This window comes from Microchirus variegatus (genome assembly GCF_963457635.1).
Source record: "Microchirus variegatus genome assembly, chromosome: 8".
Lineage (NCBI taxonomy): Eukaryota > Metazoa > Chordata > Actinopteri > Pleuronectiformes > Soleidae > Microchirus > Microchirus variegatus.
Window position 1 is genome coordinate 6,903,055 of NC_139809.1, and position 26,266 is coordinate 6,929,320.

The window sequence follows — 26,266 nt, forward strand, 5'->3', positions numbered from 1 at the left end:
GTTGCATAATTAGGCCAAGCTCGAGTGAATTCTGAACACATGAAACACACAAGAAAGCTTCTCTTATGTGCAAAACGCAGGAATTGATTCACACGAAATCATTTCAAACGCAAATCTTCACAGTGAGGAAAATTAATTGCACAAAAAGCTTCCAATTCGCAAAAAGATTGAAACTGTTGCCAGCATAGATAAGACAGAAGAGAGAATGTGAGTGTGGTGGGTGTCACTCTTAAGTGGCGCCCAGGTCAAGTAGAGGTCTTCATGCCTTATTATGTGATTACATCGACCATTTCTCCTCTTTGCCTTCCTTTCTTCGTAAAAACCCCACAGGTCACAGAGTGAGTTAAGTCCTCTTCCCAGGCTGTCAACAGAAGATGCATCCATGTGTGCAAGTGCCTACGTTGCCCCAGGCAGGAAAAGATCTACTGCACACAGACACACACAGTTACCTTCTCACACATACTACATACATATGGTGCATTCATGACCACACACATGTACCAGCAGTGCTGATACAATGAGTCACCTCAGCCAGCTGCAGCTATTCAGGTTGAACTGTGACAAATCTGGCAGTTATGTGAAGGGCTGCAGAAAACCCTTCATATTTTCCTCCATAAAGCACATCTTTGTCAAATTTATCTTTAAAACTTGATTTAATAGTATGTTATAATGTTGCTATTATGAGACATCAGTATAAGCTGATTATCATCATTAGATTAAGATATGTTAACTGTATAATAATTGTTCATACTGTTTATTTATATTAAATCTATATTTAAATATGGTTTAAAATATATCGTTACCTGACTATACTATTATCATTTTAGGCCTATTATTTATTATTTAACTTGTCTCGTGTCGTCTATTATAAGAAGTCATCTGTTGGACATTTTAAAGTTAATTTCTATGCTGTGCTGCTTGAGCCTGGGAATTGTAATGGAAAATTCAATTTCTCTAACTTAGAGCTACGAGAACTGCCCATCACCCTATACCTGTCGAACACAGAATACCAGGTCCTTTGTGTGTAGTGTATTGTATATTGTGTATTGTGTCTAGCCTGAACTGACACCTTCCTACAACTTCTGCAGGGAGTCGGCTCCCTGATACCTACAGTAGAGAAAGAGGGTGTGAAAACACTGCCTGGAAGGGCAGACTCTTTGTCTATTGGAGGAATGCAAAAGGGGAGTTGCTCAGGTATAAATGTGGAGAGCCCACTATGCTCTGGGTCTTTCTCCAGCTAGGATCACTCCTGTGAAGATTGACCTTTTCCTTGGAACGAAAATAAAAACTTGTCGGCCGGCAGAAGTTCTCTAATTCATTCTTCATTCTTCAACAGAATGTAATCAGGAGCCACTGCAGAGAGAGTGTATTAAGTGTGGTGCATTCACTGTCGGCAGAAAACAGTGCTCGAGACAAAAGTAAGATCCAGAAAAGCTTTCATATAAGAGTCAGTCTGAACAGTCAGTGGATCGACCAAAAACTTACCGTAAATGGAAATATGTTCAAAACAAGAACAATTGGCAGACAGAATAACAGAATTCATATATTCGAGTGTATACTCAAGTGACAAAGTGCTTGAGTCTGTTTAGGAAGAGGAAGCTGTCAGCAGCAGGGCTCACATGTCTGAGCTCCATCCTCCAACAGCCGCTGGCTGAGCTCTCAGGGCTTAACTCCAGAGGAGAGAGCTGGAATGAAGAAGTGGCTAAAAGCTGAGCTTTATCTTCTCTGCATGTCTACTCTCTGTATCCTCCACCTCTCACTTCTCTGCTGTGGTGCTGAGTTTGTAAATTATGACCAGTAACTTTACCTAAAGTGTCCTTCACAGGATAAGAGGAAATAGAAGGTTGGGAAGCTTATGCTTTATTGTACTTGACTTTTAAAATGGTATTTGATACTCCAAGGATTCTTTCTACCTCTTTTAGCCACATGAAATGACTTGTTAGACAAATGCATGACTCATTCCATCAGCCATTCATTAGTGACAAAAAAAGTATGGAACTCCTGATGTTACCTCCTCCATTTCTGGCTGTGATAAATGTTTCTGGTGAGCATCATGGGGCTCTCAAGAGCTTGCACTGGGGTGGTTGCCCATTGATCCAATACATCCCATTAAATGTTGGCAGAGGTGGGCACAAAACATGCCCCCCACTCTTCTCCAACATCTCAAGACACCATGGCAACTAGGCTGAAAAGATTGGGCCCTCCTCACCATTCCACGCATGCCCTGACAACCAGTGTGAAATGCCTTTAGTCTTTACTTCTGTGTTCATTAGAGTAGAGATAGCTGCAAGAGTCTTAATGTGGAACATGTGCCTCCTCTCTCCCTTCACCCCCCCCCCCCTCTTTTGCTCTTGTTCTCCCCTCACTGAGGCATCCCCTCCATGGCTACGGTTGCGAGTGTGAGGCTTTGATAATACCATGGCTGCTCTGCTTCAAAGGTCTTACTCCAAGTTACAATTTCCCCAGTGTGCTCAATCTGAATCAAAAGTTCTGTGTCCGTCACATAGATATGTCTGCTGCAGCCTGTAGAATCACAGAAATATCAATGAACAATCACAACTGTCTTGAAATCCTGCTTGAAAATTCAAGCATTCGTTCAGCACATGGCACGGCGACTCTCATGCGCTCGCAAACACAAAGGAGTGATTGATTGTGGCTGAAATGAAATAGAAAACTGTGGGCGTTTGTGGAAAACAGCGAGATGACTCGCTCTTTAGGGAATCCTAACATCACACAGACAGCATGTTATACTCACCAACGGGTTCAAATAGCCAGTGAATATAGTCATTCGGTTGGGTGGCACTTCTATTCAATCTAGTCAGAGGTTCACAATTCAAGTGACATGGTTGTGAGCTGTATGAAGCGGGATCTAAAAAGGAAATCACTGTACACGTGCTTGGACTTCATACTATATTCCTTCATCCAATTATATTTTAATGTTTACAAACTAATCAAATAGTTCTTATAGAAGTATATACTGTACATCCTGAAAACTGAAACAAGGCACATTTTGTGTCTTTTGTAGTTTGTATAGTTTTTAATAGATGTAAAGATACTGATTTAAAAATATTGAATTATCTCAACTTTTCACCTTTCTCTGACTGAATTTCCATGGTTTTGGAATGTTACAGAAAATGTTAAATCATGAAGAAGAAGAAGAAGAAAAAGTTGGAAGAAGCTAGAAAATAATTGAGGCAGTTCAAGCCCAAGGAGAATAGAACAAAACAAGTGCTGGCAAAGTGAAATCTGTGTCAAAAACAAAAGGGTGCAACGCAGAACAAATTAGTAAAAGTTCAAATCACACAGAAAACATGAGGCTATTTTTCTTCTGAAAGAAGGTAAAATAACAACACACCAGTAACTGATTTCACGTCAAATGCTTTAATAAATATATTAAACTAGTGGCGAGTATGAGGCTTCCTGCTGCCGCCTGACAAACAGCGGTTGCAGTAGCAACTCGTAATTAGATTGTCTGTCTTTTCCATCTAACAAGGACGATGTAGCAGTCTAACATTGGTAGGTACAGCTGTGTGATGAGGGAGGTGCTTAACTGGGATAATTTATTCATTTCGGATAAGGACCAGGCCTGCTCAACGGCAGACTGGGGAAATCTCCCACCACAGGTGTGTGTTTTTTCTCTTCCCATCAGCCAGTCTCTTTCATTCTTTCCTCCTGCACTTCCCCCGATTCACCTACACAACTAACACAACATCCAATTAAGCTCGTCAACATGATACATTTACTTTGATGCAAACACTTGCTCATCCACACTAAGTCCTTGTTGACTTTGACAGTCTTTATGGCACATCTGTGATTTGAATATCAATTCGAGGAGATACTGAGCAAACGTCTGTGAAACATCTTGATCATTTGAGAAAGCAGACATGATAATATTGTGGTCCTTATGCCACCGTGTAACCACTGTTTAGAGGTAAATAACATCAAGATGCTTGTTTTCCAAAGAACGTATGTGGTATCTTACTGCGTCTCCTGCTCTCTGACCAAGCCCCTGAATAAAAGGTATAGAGCAGACATACATATCGATTCATCGTAAAATGCTCGGGAGTGGACTGCCGGTTTGTTATGCTACTGCTGCTAATGCATACCCGTTCAGTGGTGATAGATTTAAGTGCGTCTCACGGCGACTCTACTAACTCCTTTCAAAATGTAAGTGACTGGAAATAAACACTCACAGGAAAGAAATTGAGATCCTCCCCTCCTCTTTGCTGTGCAAGGGATTTCTCTCATTAGGCTTCAACAAAATCCTTCAGACTCTCCAGCATTGACAGCCTGTGCCACATGTAAATCCAGCAGACCAACAATAAGCCCCAGTATTTCTCTTGTAGAGGAGAGCAGGGCTGTGTGAGTGTGAAGAAGGGTGTGGGAGCTTGGAAAAAAATTAACTTAATAGTTTGAAATGTTAAAATAATGTTTCTTACACTGAAACGAAGACAGACACTGATATAACTGTCGTACAGTGAATGTAAACACACAAATACTAACGAGACTTGACTATTTACTTGGTAACTTCAAACATGACTGGGACTCCATCAAGGCTCAACTTTCTGTTGAATACTGACCAACATTTACTGATGTGCCAGCTCTTCTTAAACCAAGATCAATCAGGGCAGCGAAAGAAAACAGGCCGCAGGGCTACATTCACATTTGTAAAGGTGTCTTTGTTTTGCAATGGTGGTGATCTGAGGACACGTAATCCACTACTCTGCGTCATATCACTTTACCTTTTCTGTGGCAAACACTAGCTGGTAGTATTTCAGATTTGGACTGAACCATTTAATTCTCAAGCCTATCAAGTTTAAATCCACCAGTACCACTACACTCTTTTCTTTAGAGACTAACCTGATGGAGATCATTCCCCAAGGTGAACTCTTGGAAGTAGCCAGGGGCTGCTGACGTGGCTCGGATTGCCTGCCAGAGTTGGTGCTGGCAGCCTCCCAAGTAGTGTGAGCGAACCCCAGGTAGCAGGTTGTAGTTTCTGAACACATATGCCCTTAGAGGAGTGCCTCGATTTACAACGGTGCTCACCGCTGCCACCTACAGATACAGGAAAGTAATGTAGAGCAAGAGGCAGCTATTTACAACAAATCTAAAATGCAATAACAACATCTAAACTGGCATAGTGACAGATCAGTTGAATATCATCTCTTGAGTCTCAGGGGAGTCTGCTGAGGTATGAAATTCAATATACTTCTTTAGCTCGGCTGCCTTGTATGGCTTTAGAGTGCATTTTCCTTTCATGTATCTTGCCTAAAAAAAATCAAGACTGAGATCAAGAAAATAGCTTAGCAAAGAGTAAGATGTAAACAGACTGGTCAGTGCCACAGCAGATGGAGAAATAAGACCATCTTCCAAACTCACCTTGGGGCATTCAGGGTTTCTCGAAGTCTCCACCAGCAAGTGAGAACCCATTTTCTCTCTGTGAAAGGGAAGACAGAATGATGCTTTTTCCAGGATTGGTGAATTTTGGATACTTATTATTGGTTTGTATACTTGAATTTACTTTATGATCAGTATAAGTATTTCAAAGGACCATTTTACTAGACTAAATATTTTTAGTCTGCTTACATCAACACTGAACTTTGTATAAAGTTTAATGTGTGTTAACGCATTGGTGGTTTTTGGTCTTTAATAAGTAGATCCAAACTTTACAAAAGCAGGACTTGGGCAATAGTGATTTACATATTAACTTAGTGAAACTTGATATGATGAGTTACAGTAAAAATGACAGAATTAACAATAAGAAGGAAACTAACTTGAGGAGGTTCTCCCAGGCTTCACTGTCATAGAAAGCATGGCTCCATCCCATCTTCACCGTGCCTACAATGACGTTCTGCTTGAAAACGTCTGAGCCCAGCTTCCGGTAGAGGTCATCGCACTCGCTCAGTGGGATTTGGAACACACCTAACATGAAGCCTAGGATAGCACCTGAGGAAAAACATACAAGCACACAAAGTGACAATTATACAAAATAAAAGTGACGCCTAAAAGTCACTCTCTTGGAGATATGTGTGGTAACACACAGGGAAATGGGTCATGACCTGCAGCTCATTAATAACATGTTTATAGTTATGAGTTACCTTGTGTTTAGATGAGCCACTCATAATAAGCATAGCACAGGATTAACATGATTGTATCACTGTGGGCAAAATACTTCTCATCTACTCTCTGTCCATGATTAAGGATCCCTGACAAGATTAACAAGGCACAACGGTGCAGTCCATGCAAATTTGGGGGCTACCTGAACAATGTGGCTGATCAAAATGGACAGATGTGACCCAGATGGGTTAAAAGTGTCTGTGTACATAATTTGATCTCGCAGGGCAGTTACACTGTGCTTGGAAAACATTCAATCAATCTTAAAATGAAGCGTCTCCAACTGGTGATGATTAAGTCTGACAGGACTGATCGGAACTGAGGACAAACACAAACTCCTGGTGGTGATTACAGTGCGGCAGTGTGCTGTGAAAATAAAATGCAGTTTCAACCTGCTGTGAATTGAACTCAGAAAGGCAGAAGATGATATGACAGTGGTCCACAGCACCACCTTGTGGTTGATTTGTATACAGGAAAATAATTAATCTATCAGCTGACAATTCCTCAAATAATAACTGTATCAGTTGTCTGGGCTAGACTGTTTGAAGTGTTTGACATGCGAGTGGAAAAGTTTAAAATTAATACAAATGGGTCAGTGTGTGATTAGTGCTGCTTTTCTACTCTGATAATCCACACGCATGCACCCATACTGTACACACATTTAAGAAAGGAGGACAACATACCTGTGCTGACACCACAAATATAATCAAACAGTTTGTAAATGGGTTTGCCGGTCAGGGCCTCCAGCTTCTGTAGAGTCTGAAGTGCCAGAATCCCCCTGAAAGATCACAAGAAGACACACACATAGAGAGAGCCAGTAAATCATGGCATCGCAACCACAACACCCTGTTTCACTGCTACAAAAGATCGATTTTCAACAAGTATAACAAAGGCATTTATCTATTTACAGTTACAGTTTCTCAAAAGTCACAACCTTAAACCACTAATAGAAGCAGTGGAATACTTTTAAACAAATCCTGACATGTCCTTGGCAGCAGTAGATGCCATTAACGTCTTTGAACAGAGGTGGCATCAATAATCAACATCTTACAATAAAGAGAGGGAAAAAGGAGAGCCAAAGTCGTACCTCAAACCTCCTCCATCTATGGAAAGGATCCTTATGCCGCGGCCTTTAACAGGTTTGTGGTAGCCCACCAGAGCGAGTGCTTCTCTGACTGCTGCCCTCAGGCCTGGATCACTGGCCTGCTTCAGACGCAGGAGGCAAGGGATAACTTTCTCCTGAAGAACACATAAACACACAATGTCAGCCAGAAGTGGCAAAGGAAATCATGAAGCATTTATTCCAAGATTTGGAACTGGTTTGGAAAGTAATTTTATGTTTGCAATTAGAAAATAATGAAAAGAAGAAGAGAGGAAAGTACATTTTATATTTGTAAGTTCACATAGTTATCCCATAATAACGTTACTATTTGTAAATCGATAAGGACAAATATTTCTAAAATACACATTTGGATGATGCATCGAAACATAAAGATATTAGATACTCCACATTCACTAATAGTTGTTTACTTCTACCTAAATTTCCCTCTCGACACACAACATCATCTGATACCAGTAAGTATAAATAGCAAGTCAGTCCCACTGCCTCTTTAAAAAGTTTTTGGAGAGTAATGTCTTCATTAATTTATTTCACCAAAGAAAAATGTTACACAGTGCATCATCATTAACATGTCAAAGCATGTCTGTCCATAAAACATGATCAGACTGAATAATGTGTTCACCGTGTGATATATTGAGCATTACCCTGTACCCTGATTTCAAGATTCATGAAGGATTAACCTTTCCCACACTAGAAAATATGGCTTTGTTTGTATTATTTTAAATAGGTTAATAGTAAATGATTTCCAGACACCACCACAGATTAGACTGAGACAGATAAAAGCAAGAGTATGCAGTCTGCAACTTGTTGCTACAGCTGACAAAGTGACATTTAGGCTGATATGACACACGGCTGTTATCTACATTCGTCACATTCCACAGCAATTCATTCCAAATATAACAGGTTGACGTACGTATAGTAAAATGTAAACACTGTCTTCATACTATAAGCTTTAAACATGTGGAGCAGCATCACGTGCTTGACTGACAAAGATGTGAGCAGCCTGGGGAAAAGGGAGGAATGAACATGTTTGAAAGGATTTCTCACCTTGACAGCAACACCTCGGGTATCTGGAAACTCCAAAAGATGGTAGCTGAGGTCCTCCACCCTGCTGATGTAGACCCTTACATCTGACGCCCTCTGCAGGGCCTGGACCAGAGCCCGAGTCCGATTGTCCACACTCACCCTGGCAATGATCTGAGACCAAACATACAGTATACATCTAGGTATGTCTCATTGTCATACATCGGGAGGGACTCTAAGGTGTGACTCATTAAAAAAACAACACTGGCATTTCTACGACAGTGTGACTACTTGGAATGAAACATTTAAAGGTGCGGTGCACAACTAATGAGTAATGAGTGGAATAAGATATTTAGTTGCAATAATGGGATTGACAGGAAACTGTTATTTATTTTCCCATAGTCAAATGAAAAAACTAAATAACACCTGCCAAGTTGAAACAATCCAATCAGGATAAGATAAGATAGACCTTTATTAGTCCTGCAGTGGGGAAATGAACATTGTCACAGCAGCAAAGACAGTAAAGATAAAGATAATAAACATGTATTTCCAAAAAAGCACAACATACAAAGCTATTAACTATAAAAAAAAAAGAGTTCAAATAGAATGTGTAATCAAGTAATTTGACTACATGGTTGTGTATATTTTGTGTAAATTGATTAATATTCTGTACTATAACTATAAATAATATTATGGATATATATCAATTTTAGTGTCATTATATGTGCTGACATACATAGTATTTAACAGATTAATGACAAAGTAGCCACGGTAATTGTTACTGCAAAATACCGTCAATGAGGACAAACATAACAAAGTACCTGGAACTAGTTTCTGTCACAGCTGATGCAGTGTTTTGCTTCCGAGTGGGTTATTTTTGAAAGCTGATTCCCAGAATTTGGAGAACATGTCAGTGTTACACATATAGAGTAGGAAGAGCTTTGGTCAGATTGTGGCCTGCAGTCACCCAGCTATAGCATACCACAACAACTATCAGTATGCTCAAACATACACATGCAGATCAGGTTTCACTGTTACCTCCAATAAGAGTTAGGATGTTTTTGGCAGCTCTAGTTTAAGTCTGTGTCTACATTCACTCATTTTTGGCCGCTATATCATCGACATAAGGATTGTGGGGGTGCTGGACATAGAAAAGGCAAGGTTACACTTTGGACAGGTCACCAGTCCATCACAGGGTCAACACACAGAGACAAATTCACTCTCACATTCAAACCTATAGTCAATTTAGATTGTCCAATTAACCTTATCTGCAGGGGCTTTTTTTGGACCATGGGAGGAAGACACGCACATGGGAGGACAGAGAGTGACAATGCGAGCCTGTGTTTACACTACAAACAAAAACATTTTTACAGAGCGCACTGATACTGACTTCTACTGCACATTCATAACATACTGAAATATCATAATCTTTCATAAATTAATATTACTAAGTTGTCGACCTACCTTTTCCCTTTGAAGGAGAAGTTTATTGGCTTTCTCCTCTGCTGCCTTCTGCACCACAGTAACTGTGGCATCTACCTGTGTCACTGCTGCATCCACAGACTTTTCCTCCACTGTAGCAGTTTTGGACTCTCCCGTCTTGAACTTAGGGACAAGGGGAGTAATGTAGCTTCCAACAAAGGCTTGCACAGTGGGAGAAGAGTAGGAAAAGTAGTGTCCTAAACCTTTCTTAGAAGGAGGGGCAACTGGACCAGCAGCAGAGTCTTTTCTCACAGACACTGACCCTGGATCACTTGTTTGTTGGCCCTGAGAGGAAACAGGGGAACAGTCAACACTGTCCACTTTCTTGTCCTGAGTCTTTGTACTGCTGCCAAAGTATGAGTTGATATGATGGGCCAGGTAGTTGAAAGTCTCATCCAGGCTGACTGAAAACGTGCTAGGATGGAAAAGTGCAGTAGTTTGTTTCAAAGTTGTACTTTTGTTCTCACTGGCGCTCGATGAAGCTTTAAGCTCCTCTATGGAAGAGCTGGCTTTGACAGGAGGAACCACACGCTTAAGTTTTCTCTCCTTATGTCCGTGCCCAGTCACAACCGCAGCTGTGGAGGTAGTGGCATCGGATGCAGTAGCAGAGGTAGGAGGAGAATCAGTGACAGAAAGCAGCGGTTTGGGTGCAGTAGATGTAGGAGGAGCAGCAGTGCTTGGAGCAGGAGTATGTGTGATCGCATTTTCCTCGGCATTTGGCTGTTGTTCAACCCTGATCTCAGCTTTACTCAATGCCTTTGAAGAATTAGATTTTAGTCTGGTAATTTTGGAGAGAAGTTCCGTGTGGGTCCCGCTCACAGCTTTAGAAACTGTGTCCAGCGTGTTCCTGACCCGTGACATTTGTTGGCTCAGACCAGCAGACCAACGTGAAGCTGATGTGTTCAAACACAAGGTGCTGGTGTGGAGATGGAGATTTTGCCGGAGTTGGTGAGCTTTAAAGTGCCATCCTTTATGACCGCTGTTCCAAAAGTGATGAAACCCCTTCCACCTGAGACAGCCAGCCTTGGCACAAACACGCTGATGCACATGAAGCCTACAGTGAGAGGTGGTAGACAAGGGAAATGATACTGTTGATTTGTGAGCATGTGTTTTCCACAGAAGAGCTCTGCTTATTTTCACCCAGGTATAGGGAGTCCACCTATGACACATTGTTTTGAGTCATAAGAGTTCATGACATCCAGAGAAATACTAGGAATATGCTCTACATACCCCACTAACCTGGTGATGAACAAAAAGTGGAATGTTCATGGAAAAAGAAAGAAAGAAAGAAAACGATGAATATGACATGACATAAAAAGACATACATAAGACAAACTGGTCTCAACTCTATACAGACATTAAACAATTGTATTCACAAGTAACACCGAATTAATAGCTGGTCAAAAATGAGAAGAAAACAGCGAATAACTAAAACTCCAACGCCAATCGATTTCAACATCAGCACTTAGCCGTTAGCTCAACACAGAATGGAGGCACCTAGCTAAACTCGCTAGCTCAAATATAGACCACTGGAAATAATGTCATTAACCATACCCGTTTCTTTTAAACTCTGTCACTGCGTCGTTATTGTCCGTGAAAGTCAACACAGACGTGTACAAACTGGAGTAAACAGTCAACCGACATGACACTTTCCAAGAATGACGTGACGACGTAAGGCAAAAGAAAAACAACGATCACGTGACGGGAAGTCCATTGTGCATTGCAATTGGTTAGTAAAGCTTGGCCCATAAAATGGAGTCCACTGATTGGTTTAGGAATTTTCCGTGAATTTTGCCCGCTGTTTTTCCTCTTCTTCCTCCTCCTCCTCCTCCTCCTCCTTCCTTTCACCCTTTTCCTCCTCCTTCCACTTCAATCCAGTTCAAAGTTGCACCACAACAAAAGCTCTTCACCAACACCAGGGGTCACTATCGGTCAACTATTCTGCATGACAATTATGTATGCGTGTGTTTGTATGTTTCTGATTTGGAGTCACATGGCCTAGAAGCTATTAGCTATGAGGTGATGTTGACAAAACAATTACTTATAATAAATGATAATGTCAGTGTAGGACAGTAGAGCTACACTTGCTGTATGAGACACACCTTTTCTTTCCACATTTTAACGCTTTCTTATTTTATTTTAGGAATTTTTAATTCACAAATACAGTAAAGCTCGATAGCTTCCAGGTCATGTGACCTAGTGGGTCAAATATAATATATATTATACATAAGTTAAATGGAATTAAAAAGAGGTGCGTCGTAGTCGTGTATGTCCAAACCTCCCAAAATGTAATAAAACGGCCCATGCACCACCACACTCTGCTGTGACGTTCATTGTGTGCATACACCTGATAACAGTGCAGATGCAGTACTTGTCAAAGAAGACAGCTATGATATAGTGGGAGTGCCTCCACTGTCTGATTCTAATGAATGACCAGTTAATCCACATGATTATTTATTTCATTTCATTGTTTGGGTTGGTAAATATTAATTGTTTCCTGGTAGCCTACACGAAAATATTATTATTATTCCTCACATATATTGTGTCCAGCATGCAGTCAAATGTATTATTTGGTGTGATTTACCTACTTCTGAAGCATGTGACCAAAGTTGGATGCACATAGTTCACTTTATTAAATGCCGATGAGATACAGAGCTAAATATTTAGTGCCGGTCCCAATTAAACACGGATAAATACAGACTAATGCTTACATTAAAGTCAGTTTACGTTCCAAACAGTTTATTTGACATCATATTGGTTATATTCACCTTCACTGTATATCTGTGTAGGTTTCTTCATGGAATCAAAGGCTGCGAGTATGTGTCACACAAATATTTAGATTTTCTCCATAGTTACTGTTGTTGCGTCAAGGAAAATGAGAGTTGTGCTATTTTACGTTGGTAAAAACGTAAAGACGTAGTCATCTACCGGAAATGTAGTTCAGACGACGCCAGACTCTGAAGCACTAGGTTGTTGAGCTTGACTCTAATGAACTCCATCTCCCAAGATTCAACTCGGCGTAACAGTGTGCGCAGTTGTTGGTAGACCGTACGGTCGCAGGCTTTAGCTGAGGGACATTGAATGACTTTGTAACTGAGTGTGGCAGCCGGTTAAAGAAAGTTGTTTTCTGACAGGTTGTGACGACAATCGGACCTAATGGAGGCCCTCATTCCTGTCATAAACAAACTACAAGATGTTTTCAACACGGTCGGCGCGGATATCATTCATCTGCCGCAGATAGTTGTTGTTGGAACGCAGGTGAGTAACACCACTTTGCTTGAGCGCTAGCAACTTAGTTAGCGTGCGCCAGCCTTACTGTGCTATTTTGGTCGTATTCGCAGCACGAATTTTCTTTCACTTTCGCGTTGGTATTGTGTAAATAAACATACAGACTGTCTTCACTTACATTTCACATTTTTACGCTCATTTTACTGGTCCTAGTTTGCTAATATAGAGGTTAGCATTAGCCACACGTCAAGTATTCCAATTCTCGTTGTGTAAGTGTATTGTGGGTAAATGAAGTATTCTGTCATCGAAAGTCTGATTCCCTGTAACTTCCACCAGAATTACGATTTAATAGGGCATTTAATAATGATCAATTTGCCGCTTTGTCATGTAAACGGATAAATTAATTTTTAATCGGTTGAACATGGTCAGTGTTATTCTTAGTGGAGAGTGACTATATTTTAGGACTTTATTTTAGGACTGCAACAGTTATTCGATTATCAAATAATCGATTACAAAATAGGTCATCAATATTTTAATAAGCGATGAATCGGTACTAAGTTGCCATGTCATGATATACCTATTTCAGGCAATTGGTTGATTCATCAAATGTGTAGACAACATCTGTTATGATTATTTTTGTAACAAACAACACACACACACACGTCTTGAATTTACAGTTTTGATTTTCCATTATCTTGGAATTTATAATAGATTAATTGATAATTGGATCATTATGTTCATCTATGTCAGTTAATATGATGTGACTGTTGTCTCAGATATCTGATTGCATCACAGAAATACGAAAGATGATGTTGACCTGACCTGGGCTCATCATTGGGCCTCATCTGGGTTGTTATTATACAGAAAACTGTAACTGTACTACAGGTTTTAGTAATTAAAATGCCAAGTATCTACATATTCACTTCAAAGACCACAAACAAAGTAACTGGTTTTGTCTTAGCCCTCCTTTCCTGCCAAAAGACAACCTGTTATTAAAGGTGAATCTGTGAGCCAAGGAAGTTAATTTTTAGATCTCATTAGGACTGATTGTACCACACATGTCGGTGATCAAGAAATTGGTGCCTCGTGGCGCCTGGTGTTTGTGCAGAATGATAAATATATTGTGCACAAGCTGAAGCCACCACAATGTTTGTTCAATTCAATGCAATTTTATTTGTATAGTGCCAAATCACGACATTGTCTCAAGGCACTGTGCATAGTAAGGCAGAAACCTTTACAATATTATATAGAGAAAAAGAAACCCAACAATACTCACAATGAGAATGCAAGAGGCATCAGTGGAGAGAAAACCCAGACAGAACCAGACTCACAAATGTGCAGTCATCTGCCTCGTCCGGTGGGGGTGAAAGGGGGACAGAAAGAAGTAGAGGAAGGGAAAGTGAGTTATCGAGACAGAAGAGAGGGACCAGTAAGTTGCAACTTATATTCAGCACTGCCAACTTCACCCTTTTATTCATTCATTTTGGTCAGTTTGAAAGTAGAACGACCTAGCATGTGCACACACATCGCTTTCTACAGTCAGTTTTACTCTCAATGTTGTTTTTTTTAATCATCCACAGAGCAGTGGAAAGAGTTCTGTTTTAGAGAGCCTGGTTGGGAGGGACATCCTGCCGCGCGGCACCGGCATCGTCACACGCCGGCCCCTCATCCTACAGCTAGTGCACATTGAGAAGGAGGACCGCAGGAAAACTGGAGAGGAGAATGGTAAAGTCACTGTGACCTCTATTTCTAATGTATCGTTGGTGCTTATATCTGTGTGTGTGTGAATTATTTAATTTGTGCAGTTGCTGGTAAGTGGAACTGATGTTATATAAATAATTTATTAGTTAATAACTATATTGTTTTAAAAATGCAAATAAAGTCACTCAAGTTATTAAGTGAATGTGTTGGAGTAAATGTATAATAGAGAAAATTTTAGGTCACTTTAAGACAAACACCAATATCCTAGAATTGTAAATAAGAACACTAATTGTATTTAGTTACTTTGCACCACTGCTTTCAGCAAACATGAGATTTCTCTGCTCTTACTTTCACAGAATAAAAATTGAACAAATGTGAACAAATGAGAGAAATAGCACAGCGCGAGCACTGATATCTTAAATCTCTTAAGTGAGAAGAACGGGCAGGAGAATGTGCCAAGATCATGCATTTATGTGTGACTCTGCATTGCAGCACAGTGTCATGCAGTAGCTGCAGATAGCCAGGTTAACCCTTTTGCCTGCTGTCGTTTTCTCTTCAACCACAGAATACAAGAAAAATGGATGCCTCTACAGAGGTCTCCTTTTCCTTCTTCTGCGTCTTACTGTGTTTGTATATTACATAACATTCCCCCGCTCTATTGCCCATTCTGCGCCCGTCCTGCTTTGCAAAAGCTGCCAAATCACGTGGCTTCACTTTGCTCAGCTCATGCGCTCCCCTCCATTTAAACTGGTCTTTGTCGGTTAAAGTTGGACAAAGAACATTAATGGTTAAAGATCCAATATGTGTTCAGTTTTGCATTTGTTTACATCCTCCTGAAAGAGCACCTGTGACATCCCCAAATATCAGCTTCCTCTAAAATCATTAACACACTCGCTACCCTTGTGAGATTGCTTCCTTGTTTTTGTTGCAATGGTAATCACTGCAGCTGAAGTAAATACTTTGTTTTCAAAATACTTGTCATAGTTCCTTGATCTCTGCTTCTTAACATCTTTTTTTTGCTTCAGGCTTTAATTTGCTTCCTTGACTGTACTGTTGCGTGAAAACAACAGTTTGTTTTTCTGTTTTTATAAACAGCTGTGGACCTTCGACTGAAGAGTTTTTTCCATCCCATCCTTGCCAACAGAAAAAAAATCCTCCCTTGAGATTTATTTAACAGATAACCTTGACCTCATGGTCACATCAGTTACACCATTAACACAAACATCTGGCCTCATTTTTGTATCTCTGCAGGCATCGATGGCGAGGAATGGGGCAAATTCCTACACACTAAAAACAAGGTAGGTCACATTTACAGATTATTTATAGCATTTTTCGTCAATGTTTTCATCAGCAATATCCACAGTATAATGTGTTTTAGCATATGCCTTCTTAGCAGCTAAAATCTCCATATGGCTGCATGTTAAATGTCTCCCAAACATCTGTTGACCTCCACATGAGACCCCTGTTACACTGAACATGACATCATTTGTAAAAATTATTTTGTTTCCTTCAGATCTACACAGATTTTGAGGCCATCAGGCACGAAATTGGAGCCGAAACAGAAAGAATTTCTGGCAATAACAAGGTATGAAAAATACACACCATCTATATGGAGTAAGAAGTCATATCAAAGAAAAACTGCATGATTTTAGTTTAACCTGAGGTTTTTGACAGCAACAGTGAAATCAGTCTTTTGTATTTTTCCTCTTAGGGTATTAGTGAGGAACCCATCCACCTGAAAATCTTCTCACCGCATGTAGTGAACCTCACACTGGTGGATCTTCCTGGCATTACAAAGGTGACGTGAAGTTCTCTTTTGCCTCCTATTAATAATATTTAAACTGCGATTTAAAAGCGATGCAAGGCATGAACGTCTGGCATTGTGTCAAAGAGTGTCTTTTCTTTCAATGCTACCGTAACACAATAATTTGTGAAAATGTGCTTATTATTATTTTTTTTATTATTATTGTTAGTTGTTAGTTTTGTCACAGTATCTGTGAAGCACAATTAAAACTGCAACTTAAATGTATGGATAATTTCTCCCATCAGTTTTCTGTTGCCATGATACATACATTGATATATTTCTAATGATCATTATTGTTGTATCTTTAAACCATTAATCGTTGACAAACTTGATATAAATTCCAATAAATTCATGTAATTGTGTTCCTTATTATTCCTTCTTTATGTAATTCTTAACTCAGTCACATTTAAATAGGTAAAGTCGAGGGTTTGAAGTCATTGTATACTAAAAGACTTGCCTTTATCAGGTTCCTGTGGGAGACCAGCCCAAAGACATCGAGATCCAGATCAGAGAACTGATCCTCAGGTACATCTCAAACCCCAACTCCATCATCCTGGCTGTGACTGCTGCCAACACAGACATGGCAACATCAGAGGCTCTTAAAGTGGCCCGAGAGGTTGACCCAGATGGTAAATGTCCTCACTGTTTGTCATCATCCTCCTTTTACTATTAGTTTAGTTTTTTGCCATCCTTATCACAGCCGTGTTTTGTGTGTCTGCCTGTGTGTTTTAGGTAGGAGGACGCTCGCAGTGGTGACCAAGCTGGATCTGATGGATGCCGGTACAGATGCCATGGACATATTGATGGGCAGAGTCATTCCTGTCAAACTGGGCATCATAGGAGTAGTGAACAGGTAACACTGCACACATATGACATGTACTATACACTACCGTTCAAATGTTTGGGGTCACCTATACATTTTTTGTGTGTTTTCCATTAAAAGTCACACTTTTAGTAACCAAAAGAGTTGCAAAATGAATAGAAAATATGATCAAGACCATGACAAGATTAGAAATAAAGATTTTTTATTCAAAATAATAATTTTGCCCTTTTGTCAAAGAAGTAGCAAAACTGTTTTCAGCTGTGCTAACATAATAGCACAAGGGTTTTCAAGGGTTTTCTAATCATCCAATAGCCTTCTAACGCGATTAGCAAACACAATGTACCATTAGAACACTGGAGAGATGGTTGCTGGAAATGGGCCTCTAATGTTCCATTAAAAACCAGACGTTTGCAGCTAGAATAGTTGTTTACCACATTAACAATGTATAGAGTGTATTTCTGATTCATTTAATTATATAGTTATATTCATTGAAAACATAAGTGCCTTTCCTTCAAAAATAAGTGACCCCAAACCTTTGAATGGCAGTGTATGTCAATCTCCAAAACTGTCATTTTCACCTGCTTTTGAGTGACACCATTACATGCATTTCTTTGTTGGTAACACAAAGCAAACAGATGTTAGTCCAACATGCATGAATGTTTTTTTTTTTTTTTTTTTTAGGAGTCAGTTAGATATAAATCAAAAGAAGGTTGTGGCTGATGCGATCCGTGATGAATATGCTTTCCTACAAAAGAAGTACCCATCACTCACAAACAGGAATGGAACCAAATATCTGGCTAGAACATTGAACAGGTGTGTATTTATGACTTCATTGACTATTATTTGACTATACAGTCACCTCTAACTAAATCACCGTCACAGGTTACTGATGCACCACATCAGAGACTGTCTTCCTGAACTGAAGACGAGGATCAATGTGCTGGCAGCACAGTACCAGTCTTTACTAAACAGTTATGGCGAACCCGTGGACGACCAGAGTGCCGTGTTGCTGCAGCTCATCACCAAGTTTGCTGCGGAGTACTGCCACACCATAGAGGGCACAGCCAAGTACATAGAGACAGCGGAACTGTGAGTAACACAACTTTATTCACTGACTCTTAACACAAACCGCAGTCTCCTGATGGAGGAAAATCTACTGACATGTTGAGTGTAGAATCCTCTCTGTTTTTCTAGATGTGGCGGAGCAAGAATCTGTTACATATTTCACGAGACATTTGGGCGAACATTGGAGTCGGTCGACCCTCTGGGTGGACTGACGACCATCGATGTGCTCACGGCAATCAGAAACGCTACAGTGGGTCTTTGCTGCTTCATTTACTCATAATTTGTGATTTTTAAATTGGGGCACCTCGTGGTAAAGTTGTCGTGTTATTGTACCTGACAGGGACCGAGACCTGCTTTATTTGTGCCGGAGGTGTCGTTTGAGCTGCTGGTGAAGCGACAGATCAAGCGCCTGGAGGAGCCCAGTCTCCGCTGTGTGGAGCTGGTCCATGAGGAGATGCAGAGGATCATCCAACACTGCAGCAACTACAGCACACAGGTGAGCCCACATATAAACATATACAGTACATACCTGTGTATATAGACATAGCACTGAACACTATGTATGCTCTAAATACAGGGTTCATACAGATTTATTAATATTGAATTTATGAATCCAACTTTATTTGGTATTATAATATCTTAAATGAAGTAGATTTTTCACCTGACCAAAATGTCCTGATTTGTCTTTGTGATTGTTTTATCTTTACAGGAGTTGCTGAGGTTTCCAAAGCTCCATGATGCCATAGTAGAAGTGGTGACCTCATTACTCAGGAAGAGACTCCCTGTCACCAATGAAATGGTCAGGAACTGTTCATCACAAACACAAGTGTTTTCATGTGAAGTTTATTTCAGTCTGAAGTTTGTTGAATCGTCGTTCTGCGTGCGTTTTCAGGTACATAATCTTGTTGGCATTGAGCTGGCCTACATCAACACCAAACACCCTGACTTTGCTGATGCCTGTGGCCTCATGAACAACAACATAGAAGTAAGAGCTTCTTCTTCTACTTAGTACATTTACTGACTATTTTAAATCCTGATTATTTCATTTTTCTCAAATAAAATGTCAGGCTGATCATGTTACTGTTGAATGGCCCTTCTTTTCATTGATGTTGGATATATCTGCCGCAGCACCTTATAGAAGAATCAGTACTTTAAAAACAAACAAACTTATCTCTGGCAGTGATATAATTCTGAACTTTTCTTGACAGGAGCACAGACGCAACAGAATGAAAGACTTGCCCTCTGCTGTCCCCAGAGATAAGGTACAGTCCATCACTTTTAGAGTTACCCTTGTGTTTGCTTGTAACAGACTTCTTTTCTATCACTGTTACACATACATTCAGTCTGCTCTCTTCAGAAATACAAGAGGTATTTGTATCTATATATTAATGATGTAAAGAAAGCTCCTGCACAACTCTTCTTTTAGCTTTGGTCAGTGCTCTGCCCACTCTTTTCTTCCCCATGTCTTTTCTTTAGTCGGTTAAAAGCCCAGGTGGGTCGCCACACTCACCCACTGAACCTTCTGCCCCCGAGGGCCAGGTCGCCAAGGTGTGTCCCGTTCACGTACTGCCTGCCCACACTGAACCTGAGAGTTCCCAACCCAAACTTACCCAAACTTACCCAAACCTCCAATTTGCATGGATCTTGTCCTGAAACTGCAGTGGAATTTTAACTCAATGTTAGGCATCCTAACCATTTTCCTGCATGCCGGTTGAGCTGAATCCTTGAGTCAAAAGGAGGCCTATGTTGTGCCTTTCTCGTGACTATTAGATCTTATCAAGTTGGAAAAATATGAACCAGTGTCTTATCCTCTGAATGTCTATACACACAGTGTATTTCCAGAGACACCACACATGCTCACCCACCATCTATTTCTCTTCTTCCACAGGGAGCAGCCGGAGGCTCTCAGAGCGGTAATGTCAGCGATCAGACGGACAGCGGAACAGGGAGCTGGAGGGGCATGTTGAAGAAGGGCGAGGAGGGCGCCGTTGGTGACAGGGCCACATCCCTAAATCAACTTCCTATGAGCCCACACAGGGGCTATGCTGTCAACCTCCTAGATGTGGTGGGTAACGTACTCGTGGTGGCAGAAAAATCTTATTTAGGGAGGTACAGTTGAATTATAGCAGTAATGGGCCTTATCACATCGGTCCTCACATTTCTTTTCCAGCTCTCCATCAAAAAAGAATCCATCATTGTTCCTGTGGCTTAAGTCCCAGCTACATACTGTAATTAGTGAATGATTAACTACTACTACTATGTACTTCCCTGTCAAATCAGCATTTCATCATCTCCCATCAGGGAGCAGTTATACTTTTCTGTAATAGGCCAAAGTCCAACAGATCTGTGGTTATTTGTTTCATCATGTGTTTGATTTTAAAACCAGTTTATGTGAAGTTTGTGTATGCAACGTGATGATGAACTTTGAGTTTTACATGTTTTCCTATTGTTTTCACTAATGTATGCATCTATATGATATATGTTTGTGTGACAAACCAGTGGATATCTAACTTACAAGTAGCATATTTTTTATTTCCTCCTCGTAGCCTGTTCCTGTTTCCAGGAAGTTGTCGACTCGAGAGCAGAGGGACTGTGAAGTAATCGAGAGACTCATCAAGTCGTACTTCCTAATTGTGCGGAAGAACATCCAGGACAGGTACAGGACCCTTTTTTCCCCCCACTCAACCTGATGCTGGCAGGAATGTTTCCTTATGTGCTTTAACTGTCTTCTCCTCTGTTTGGCCTCTAAAGTGTACCAAAGGCAGTGATGCACTTCCTGGTGAACCATGTGAAGGACTGCCTGCAGAGTGAGCTGGTGGGTCAGTTATACAAGCAGGGCCTGCTGAATGACCTGCTGACAGAGTCCGAGGACATGGCGCAGAGACGCAGTGAGGCCGCTGACATGCTCAAGGTAACAGATTTTTCTAAGTGTCACGACAAGATCCAGTATCAGTCTTTCATTGTTGCATAAAACATGTTCTTTTGTCATTTTCAAAATGTGAAAACATGGGTGAATTCCATCTGCATTTTTGCCTTGTTCTAGAAGTTTAACTTAAAAATGATTATCGACATATGCAGTTAAAAAGGCATTAAGGATTTTCTACACTTAATATGCTTTTTTCACAAGGCAAAAGTGGAAAGGGGGGAAAGTTCCACCTGAAATAGAGGCTCAGTGGCAGGCACATACTGTATGCATGATCTGTTCCCAATTCAATTGCAGTGTAAATGGTTGGCAACAAAAAGCAAAGCTTTCATTCAAAGCTGCATTTAAAGTACTGAAGCCAACACAGTGTGACACTGCAGGTGGTTGAGGTTGACATATCAATATCTCATCTTCTAAATTAGTGGATAAACATTTTTCTCTGTGGAACTGCAGCTTAGGATTTGTGAGTTGCAGCGAGACAGATTGCGACTTTTTTGATATCCACTCGTTTTTTTCCTCATCTGGACACAGCCTTTTATTAAGCTGTATTTCCACAGAGTGGGGCGGTTCGGTACAGTGTGTATTTTTTTACGTGTGTGTTTCCACGAGAAATAGTACCAAAATAACCGGCCCCAACTGTTCCATTTTTCGGTACCCTTCCGTTGGGGTACCAGAGAAACGGTATGGTACACTATGGGTGGAGCTGAACCCACGAAAGCATCGCTCCCCTAGCGTTGGAGTTCTTCTCATATAAAGCTTGACGTCGGCAACAAACACGCATGAAAAAAAGAGCTGCTCCATTGTTGTCTGTTATGTCATCCGTTGTCGACGCACCGCTACAACGTCAAGCTGCATATCTGCATCTGACTGCTGTTTTAAGACCATTGATGAGAAAGTAGGAGGACCTACAACTCAGAAACGGTATACTCTTAGTTTATAAAAAATAGCAAAGTTGTCTAATTTATTTACGGATTTGTTTTTTCCGTCCTGTTTGCAGGCACTGCAGAGAGCCAGCCAGGTCATAGCGGAGATCAGAGAAACCCACATGTGGTGAGGGCTGAAGGCGGCCTCTCTTCATCCACCACGAACCATCCAACTCTGCGGAACTCTCCCGACAAACACAGATAAACCTGAACATGCACTGGTGTGGATATGTGTATAATCGAAACAAACATAGTTTTAAATGTAAAGTAAGGACCGGGGTTTAATGAAGGGCACTTGTTAGCATCATCAGCGTCACATGATCCTGTCCTACATTTTTATATTTTTTTCTTCTGTAATTAGAACAATAAATACAGTATAGATAACGTTATTGCATTACCACTATGTGGAGTCTTTGCTGTGGATTATCTGCTCAAAACGGAGGTTGGAATTAAAGCTAGAAATGACCACACAGCATTAAGCTCTCTTTATGGTGACAGCTCCATCATTAGTTTGTAAACACTTGGCCCACTGCTATTTATTGCTAAGAAAAGCACTTAATTGAAATATTCTGCTTGTAACGATACCCTCTTAATAACAGTATTATTTCAACACTGTGCTCTATTAGACCATTATTTGTATCTGAAGCTTTACTTCCTTTAATGACATGTTGATGAATGATTCAAGTTGGTGAGAGTTTTTGTATTCATGCATTTGCTTCTTATACAAATGGACAATTTGCATAGTTTGCAAAAAAAAAAAAAAGCTGCAGAGTTGCTAAATAATGACTTATTTATTGTTTTCTATCATGATTATTGACATGTAATCCAACACAACAGAAAAGTGAATACACGCATTAGACACACGGGGTGATTCCTGGTGTCTGGGGTTTCCTTGTCCTCGCCAAGCAGGTGCTTTACCTCAGCCGCCCGCCCATCTTGCCCTTGCCACGACCTTTGGCGCTGAAAAGACAGACGTAGAGGGAGTTTAGGGCAAATGGGTCGGGTCATTTAAGGCAGAATTCAACAACGTTAGCAGCAAACGGATGAACAAAGTGTGGTTTATTAGGGAGGTTACTGATTGTAATGAGAGAAATGCTGTATTTAAAATATTCTGTAAAATAAATTGGGGTGTTTTAAGAGCAGATGGACACCTTCTTTGATTGTTTGAGGTTTGCTCCTGGTATGAGAAAGACATGGTACAGAAGTTGTTTTTCCAATGAAAATCTAATAAAATTAACATTTTACATATAGACATTTGAGATAAGTCTTGAGTAATTCTGCAATCTTTCTGGGGAAGAAGTCTAGTTTGGTTTAAAATCATGATTTATCTCTTAAAGACTTATGACGGTGCTGTTCCTATTGAATCCCCAAAATGGACGGGATGCACCGTATTTTGCAAAATAAATTTAGAAATGCAATGACAGAGAAGACAAATAATCAAAGAAATGTTCTTGTAAATGTTGTCTGGCTATCAGCATGTTCAAGTTAACCTATATCATGATTATAATGATTGGTATAAAGACAGTCTTCAAACCAAGAAATAAGGTGGAAACGTGTATGGGTTTAAAAAGAAGGAAAGGAAAAAGCTAATTGTCTAGACTTCATCGATTTACCTTTGGTGATCCTGGACTCGAGCAAGAAGCTGGTTAATCTAGAAGAAAATTGTCAGAATAAAAATATTAACCCAACATATCCAGCAGGTGGTGCTACAGCACCAAGCTGAAAAACCTTTAATACACTTTTTCACTGTATCTTGCACTTGACCTTTTAAGGACTCTTTCATGATCTCTGTGTGTGTGTTTGTGATGACTTACATCATATTTCTGTCTTTTGAGTTTCTCGCTCAGATCAAACTTCTCAGCCTCCAGTCCCATCAGCCACTGCCACAGCTCGTTTGCCTTTTCCCTGATCGCAAAAACACACCAAAAGTTACATTATCGGTGAACAATCTTCATCCGAGACTTTCATACAACGTTGATACTGAGTAAAAATCCTGCTCTGCTCTGTCTTACTTGAGTTTATCCTCGTTCAGATGATCCACGCTGAGAGTCTTCCTGCGTTCAGCCAGGATCTTTTTCTTCTTCTCCCTCTCGGTCTGTTTCTTTCCTCCTCTTCTGGTGTCACTCTGTTGGAAACATATGCCATCAGAAAGAAAATAAATGAAAGAAACAAACAATGTATTGTGTTGAAAACTCACATGATCATTAGTATTAATACCTTTTATTTAAATAATACAAGAGTCCACCATAATCTCCATGATTGCTATTATTATTGATACTCCACACTATAATACACGTATTACTGGATACTTTTTTATTGATGTATATATTAATAAGAGCTGTTACTGAAGTGGAAGGTGTTTTAATATTGAAATGAACTGAATCAGAGTAGAAAAATGTGTTTGTATAACTATGTGAGTTAATATACAAGTTGTTTTTTACATCTCAAAGAGTAGCCCTTCTCCCACATTTGCTTGGGTTGGATTTGGAACTTGGGCCACAGAGGTTTAAAGGGATTTTAGGGCCCAGGGCAAAGAAATAATAACCGGGGTGCCCCAAAACAAAACAAAGTCACTCCTCTCTATGATACCAAACCACATATTGAAAATGGTGACACTAATTATTTGCCCCCTTCATCTACTGAGCAAACCTGCTGTTGTGTTTACAACCAACTAGTTTTATTTATTTACTTATTAAAACTCCAGGGTCCGGTGTGAAACGTTTAGTAATTGACGGTGGCCAGAAAACACCAAAAAGGATGTCATACACAGTTCAAAATGAAAAATGTCCATTCAGGCTGCTGTAGAAACATGAAGGTCTTGGTAGTATTTTCAATTTCTGCCAATTTCCCTCCTAAATATTACACTCTGGACCATAAATTGTTATAAGCCATAAGAAGTTGGATGACCTTTTGTCCGGCACTGTACTGTTGAGACATGTTGGACAGAGCCTTCTTCTTCTTCACATCGTCATCATGCTTCTTACGGTGCTCCTCCAGCTCCTTGCGCTCTTTCTCGTCCTGTTCACCAGCACAGTTCAAACAATGAGAGTGGAAACTGCTGCTGTAGAAACAATAAGGTTCATAAATGAATGTACTCTGAGATCATACCGCGAGCCTGGCCTGCCTCTCCTTCTCCCTCTCGGCTCTGACCCTCTGCTGCTCCGCTCTCTCTGCGCGACGCTTGTCCTGTGAAAGAGACATACTGTCCGTCGTCATGGCGATCTGGACCTTAAGAGAAACACCCTGGAGTCTCCTGTGACCTGACACAACTCACAATTCTGTTCACAAGGGCGATGAGCTCCTCTTCCTCCTTCTTCCTCTGGATGAAGTGAGCTTCAATCAGAGACTGCAGCTCAGACAGATCTTTCTCCTGACGCTTCCTGTGGATGTCCTGCAGTCAAATCACACACACACACACACACACACACACAGTGAGACACGTGTCTTCTGCTTGGAAGACATTGATGTCTCTTATCAAGAAGGGGGCATTTCAACTCACATCAAAATCCACTTTATCTCCATCTGGGATCTTTGGGGCGGAGATGTTTGTCATAAACCTGCAGTTGTGAAGAGTTTATTGTCAAATCATTTCTATCAAGTGTTGTTTCTTTCTAATTCTGCATGTGGGAAAATGAGGATTCTTACTTGGGCTTGGGCTTTGACTCATCTGGGACAAAGGAAATAAAATCATGGACAAAGTTGTCGAAAAGAACATGCAGGAAAAAGCAAAATTATTTGTGTAAAGTGCAAAGTGTTTTCTCACCTGTCACCTCTTCTTGTGCTGTTGATTAGAAACATGATATAATTAGGATGAGGTTTAGAAATGACGTGTTTTAAAAACATGAGCAGGGTTTCTTACCTTCTTCCTCCCTTCAGCAGCACCATTGACAAAAGAAAAACACTTTTATTATCATTGATATAGGAATGAAAACAACACCATTAAAAAAACAAAACAGTACATACTGAACTTGCTCCTCCACGACCTCATCCACTTCCTCTGTGTCAGACATTTTCTTATGGATGGAGCCCTGCAAAATGGATCCCTATTAGTCTATTTTTA

The 26,266-nt window shown here is 40.4% G+C and overlaps 3 protein-coding genes across 3 annotated transcripts in view; 1 reads left to right on the top strand and 2 right to left on the bottom strand.

The window, feature by feature from the left end:
- The window catches only part of LOC310930386 (calcium-independent phospholipase A2-gamma-like), a 25,504-nt gene extending 14,122 nt beyond the window's left edge, over positions 1-11,382 (bottom strand). The window contains exons 1-8 of the mRNA XM_083893353.1: positions 11,294-11,382; positions 9,722-10,978; positions 8,282-8,431; positions 7,202-7,353; positions 6,798-6,892; positions 5,775-5,946; positions 5,380-5,437; positions 4,861-5,055 (exon numbers count right to left, since the gene is read on the bottom strand). Coding sequence (XP_083749479.1) covers positions 4,861-5,055; positions 5,380-5,437; positions 5,775-5,946; positions 6,798-6,892; positions 7,202-7,353; positions 8,282-8,431; positions 9,722-10,909 — 2,010 coding nt within the window. The 5' untranslated portion in view covers positions 10,910-10,978; positions 11,294-11,382. The remainder of the gene's footprint in view (positions 1-4,860; positions 5,056-5,379; positions 5,438-5,774; positions 5,947-6,797; positions 6,893-7,201; positions 7,354-8,281; positions 8,432-9,721; positions 10,979-11,293) is intronic.
- Positions 11,383-12,816: 1,434 nt separating this feature from the next.
- On the top strand, positions 12,817-22,419 carry LOC310930971 (dynamin-1-like protein). The gene is made up of 19 exons (XM_083894040.1): positions 12,817-12,997; positions 14,548-14,692; positions 15,920-15,966; positions 16,182-16,253; positions 16,380-16,466; positions 16,939-17,101; positions 17,205-17,325; positions 17,977-18,108; positions 18,178-18,384; positions 18,490-18,610; positions 18,701-18,856; positions 19,070-19,159; positions 19,253-19,345; positions 19,569-19,622; positions 19,837-19,908; positions 20,249-20,425; positions 20,907-21,016; positions 21,112-21,271; positions 22,281-22,419. The coding sequence occupies exons 1-19, from the start codon at positions 12,896-12,898 to the stop codon at positions 22,335-22,337; spliced, it is 2,166 nt and encodes a 721-aa protein (XP_083750166.1). The 5' UTR covers positions 12,817-12,895; the 3' UTR covers positions 22,338-22,419.
- A 565-nt stretch (positions 22,420-22,984) lies between these two features.
- Positions 22,985-26,021, bottom strand: tnnt2d (troponin T2d, cardiac). The gene is made up of 10 exons (XM_083894041.1): positions 25,970-26,021; positions 25,852-25,873; positions 25,706-25,763; positions 25,481-25,597; positions 25,315-25,392; positions 25,114-25,224; positions 24,219-24,331; positions 24,021-24,111; positions 23,820-23,857; positions 22,985-23,166 (listed from the first exon to the last, which is right to left on the bottom strand). The coding sequence occupies exons 3-10, from the start codon at positions 25,757-25,759 to the stop codon at positions 23,121-23,123; spliced, it is 648 nt and encodes a 215-aa protein (XP_083750167.1). The 5' UTR covers positions 25,760-25,763; positions 25,852-25,873; positions 25,970-26,021; the 3' UTR covers positions 22,985-23,120.
- Positions 26,022-26,266: the final 245 nt, after the last annotated feature.

Bases quoted from the DNA above. Each gene is read 5' to 3' on its own strand.
- LOC310930971 (XM_083894040.1), top strand. From the start codon at position 12,896: ATGGAGGCCCTCATTCCTGTCATAAACAAACTACAAGATGTTTTCAAC. The intron at 16,254-16,379 runs GTATGAAAAATA...TTTTCCTCTTAG, and splicing joins GAATTTCTGGCAATAACAAG to GGTATTAGTGAGGAACCCAT. The intron at 19,346-19,568 runs GTAAGAGCTTCT...TTTTCTTGACAG, and splicing joins TCATGAACAACAACATAGAA to GAGCACAGACGCAACAGAAT.
- tnnt2d (XM_083894041.1), bottom strand. From the start codon at position 25,759: ATGACAAACATCTCCGCCCCAAAGATCCCAGATGGAGATAAAGTGGAT. The intron at 25,225-25,314 runs GTATGATCTCAG...GCTGGTGAACAG, and splicing joins AGAGGCAGGCCAGGCTCGCG to GACGAGAAAGAGCGCAAGGA. The intron at 24,332-25,113 runs GTCATCCAACTT...TGTTTCCAACAG, and splicing joins AGTACAGTGCCGGACAAAAG to AGTGACACCAGAAGAGGAGG.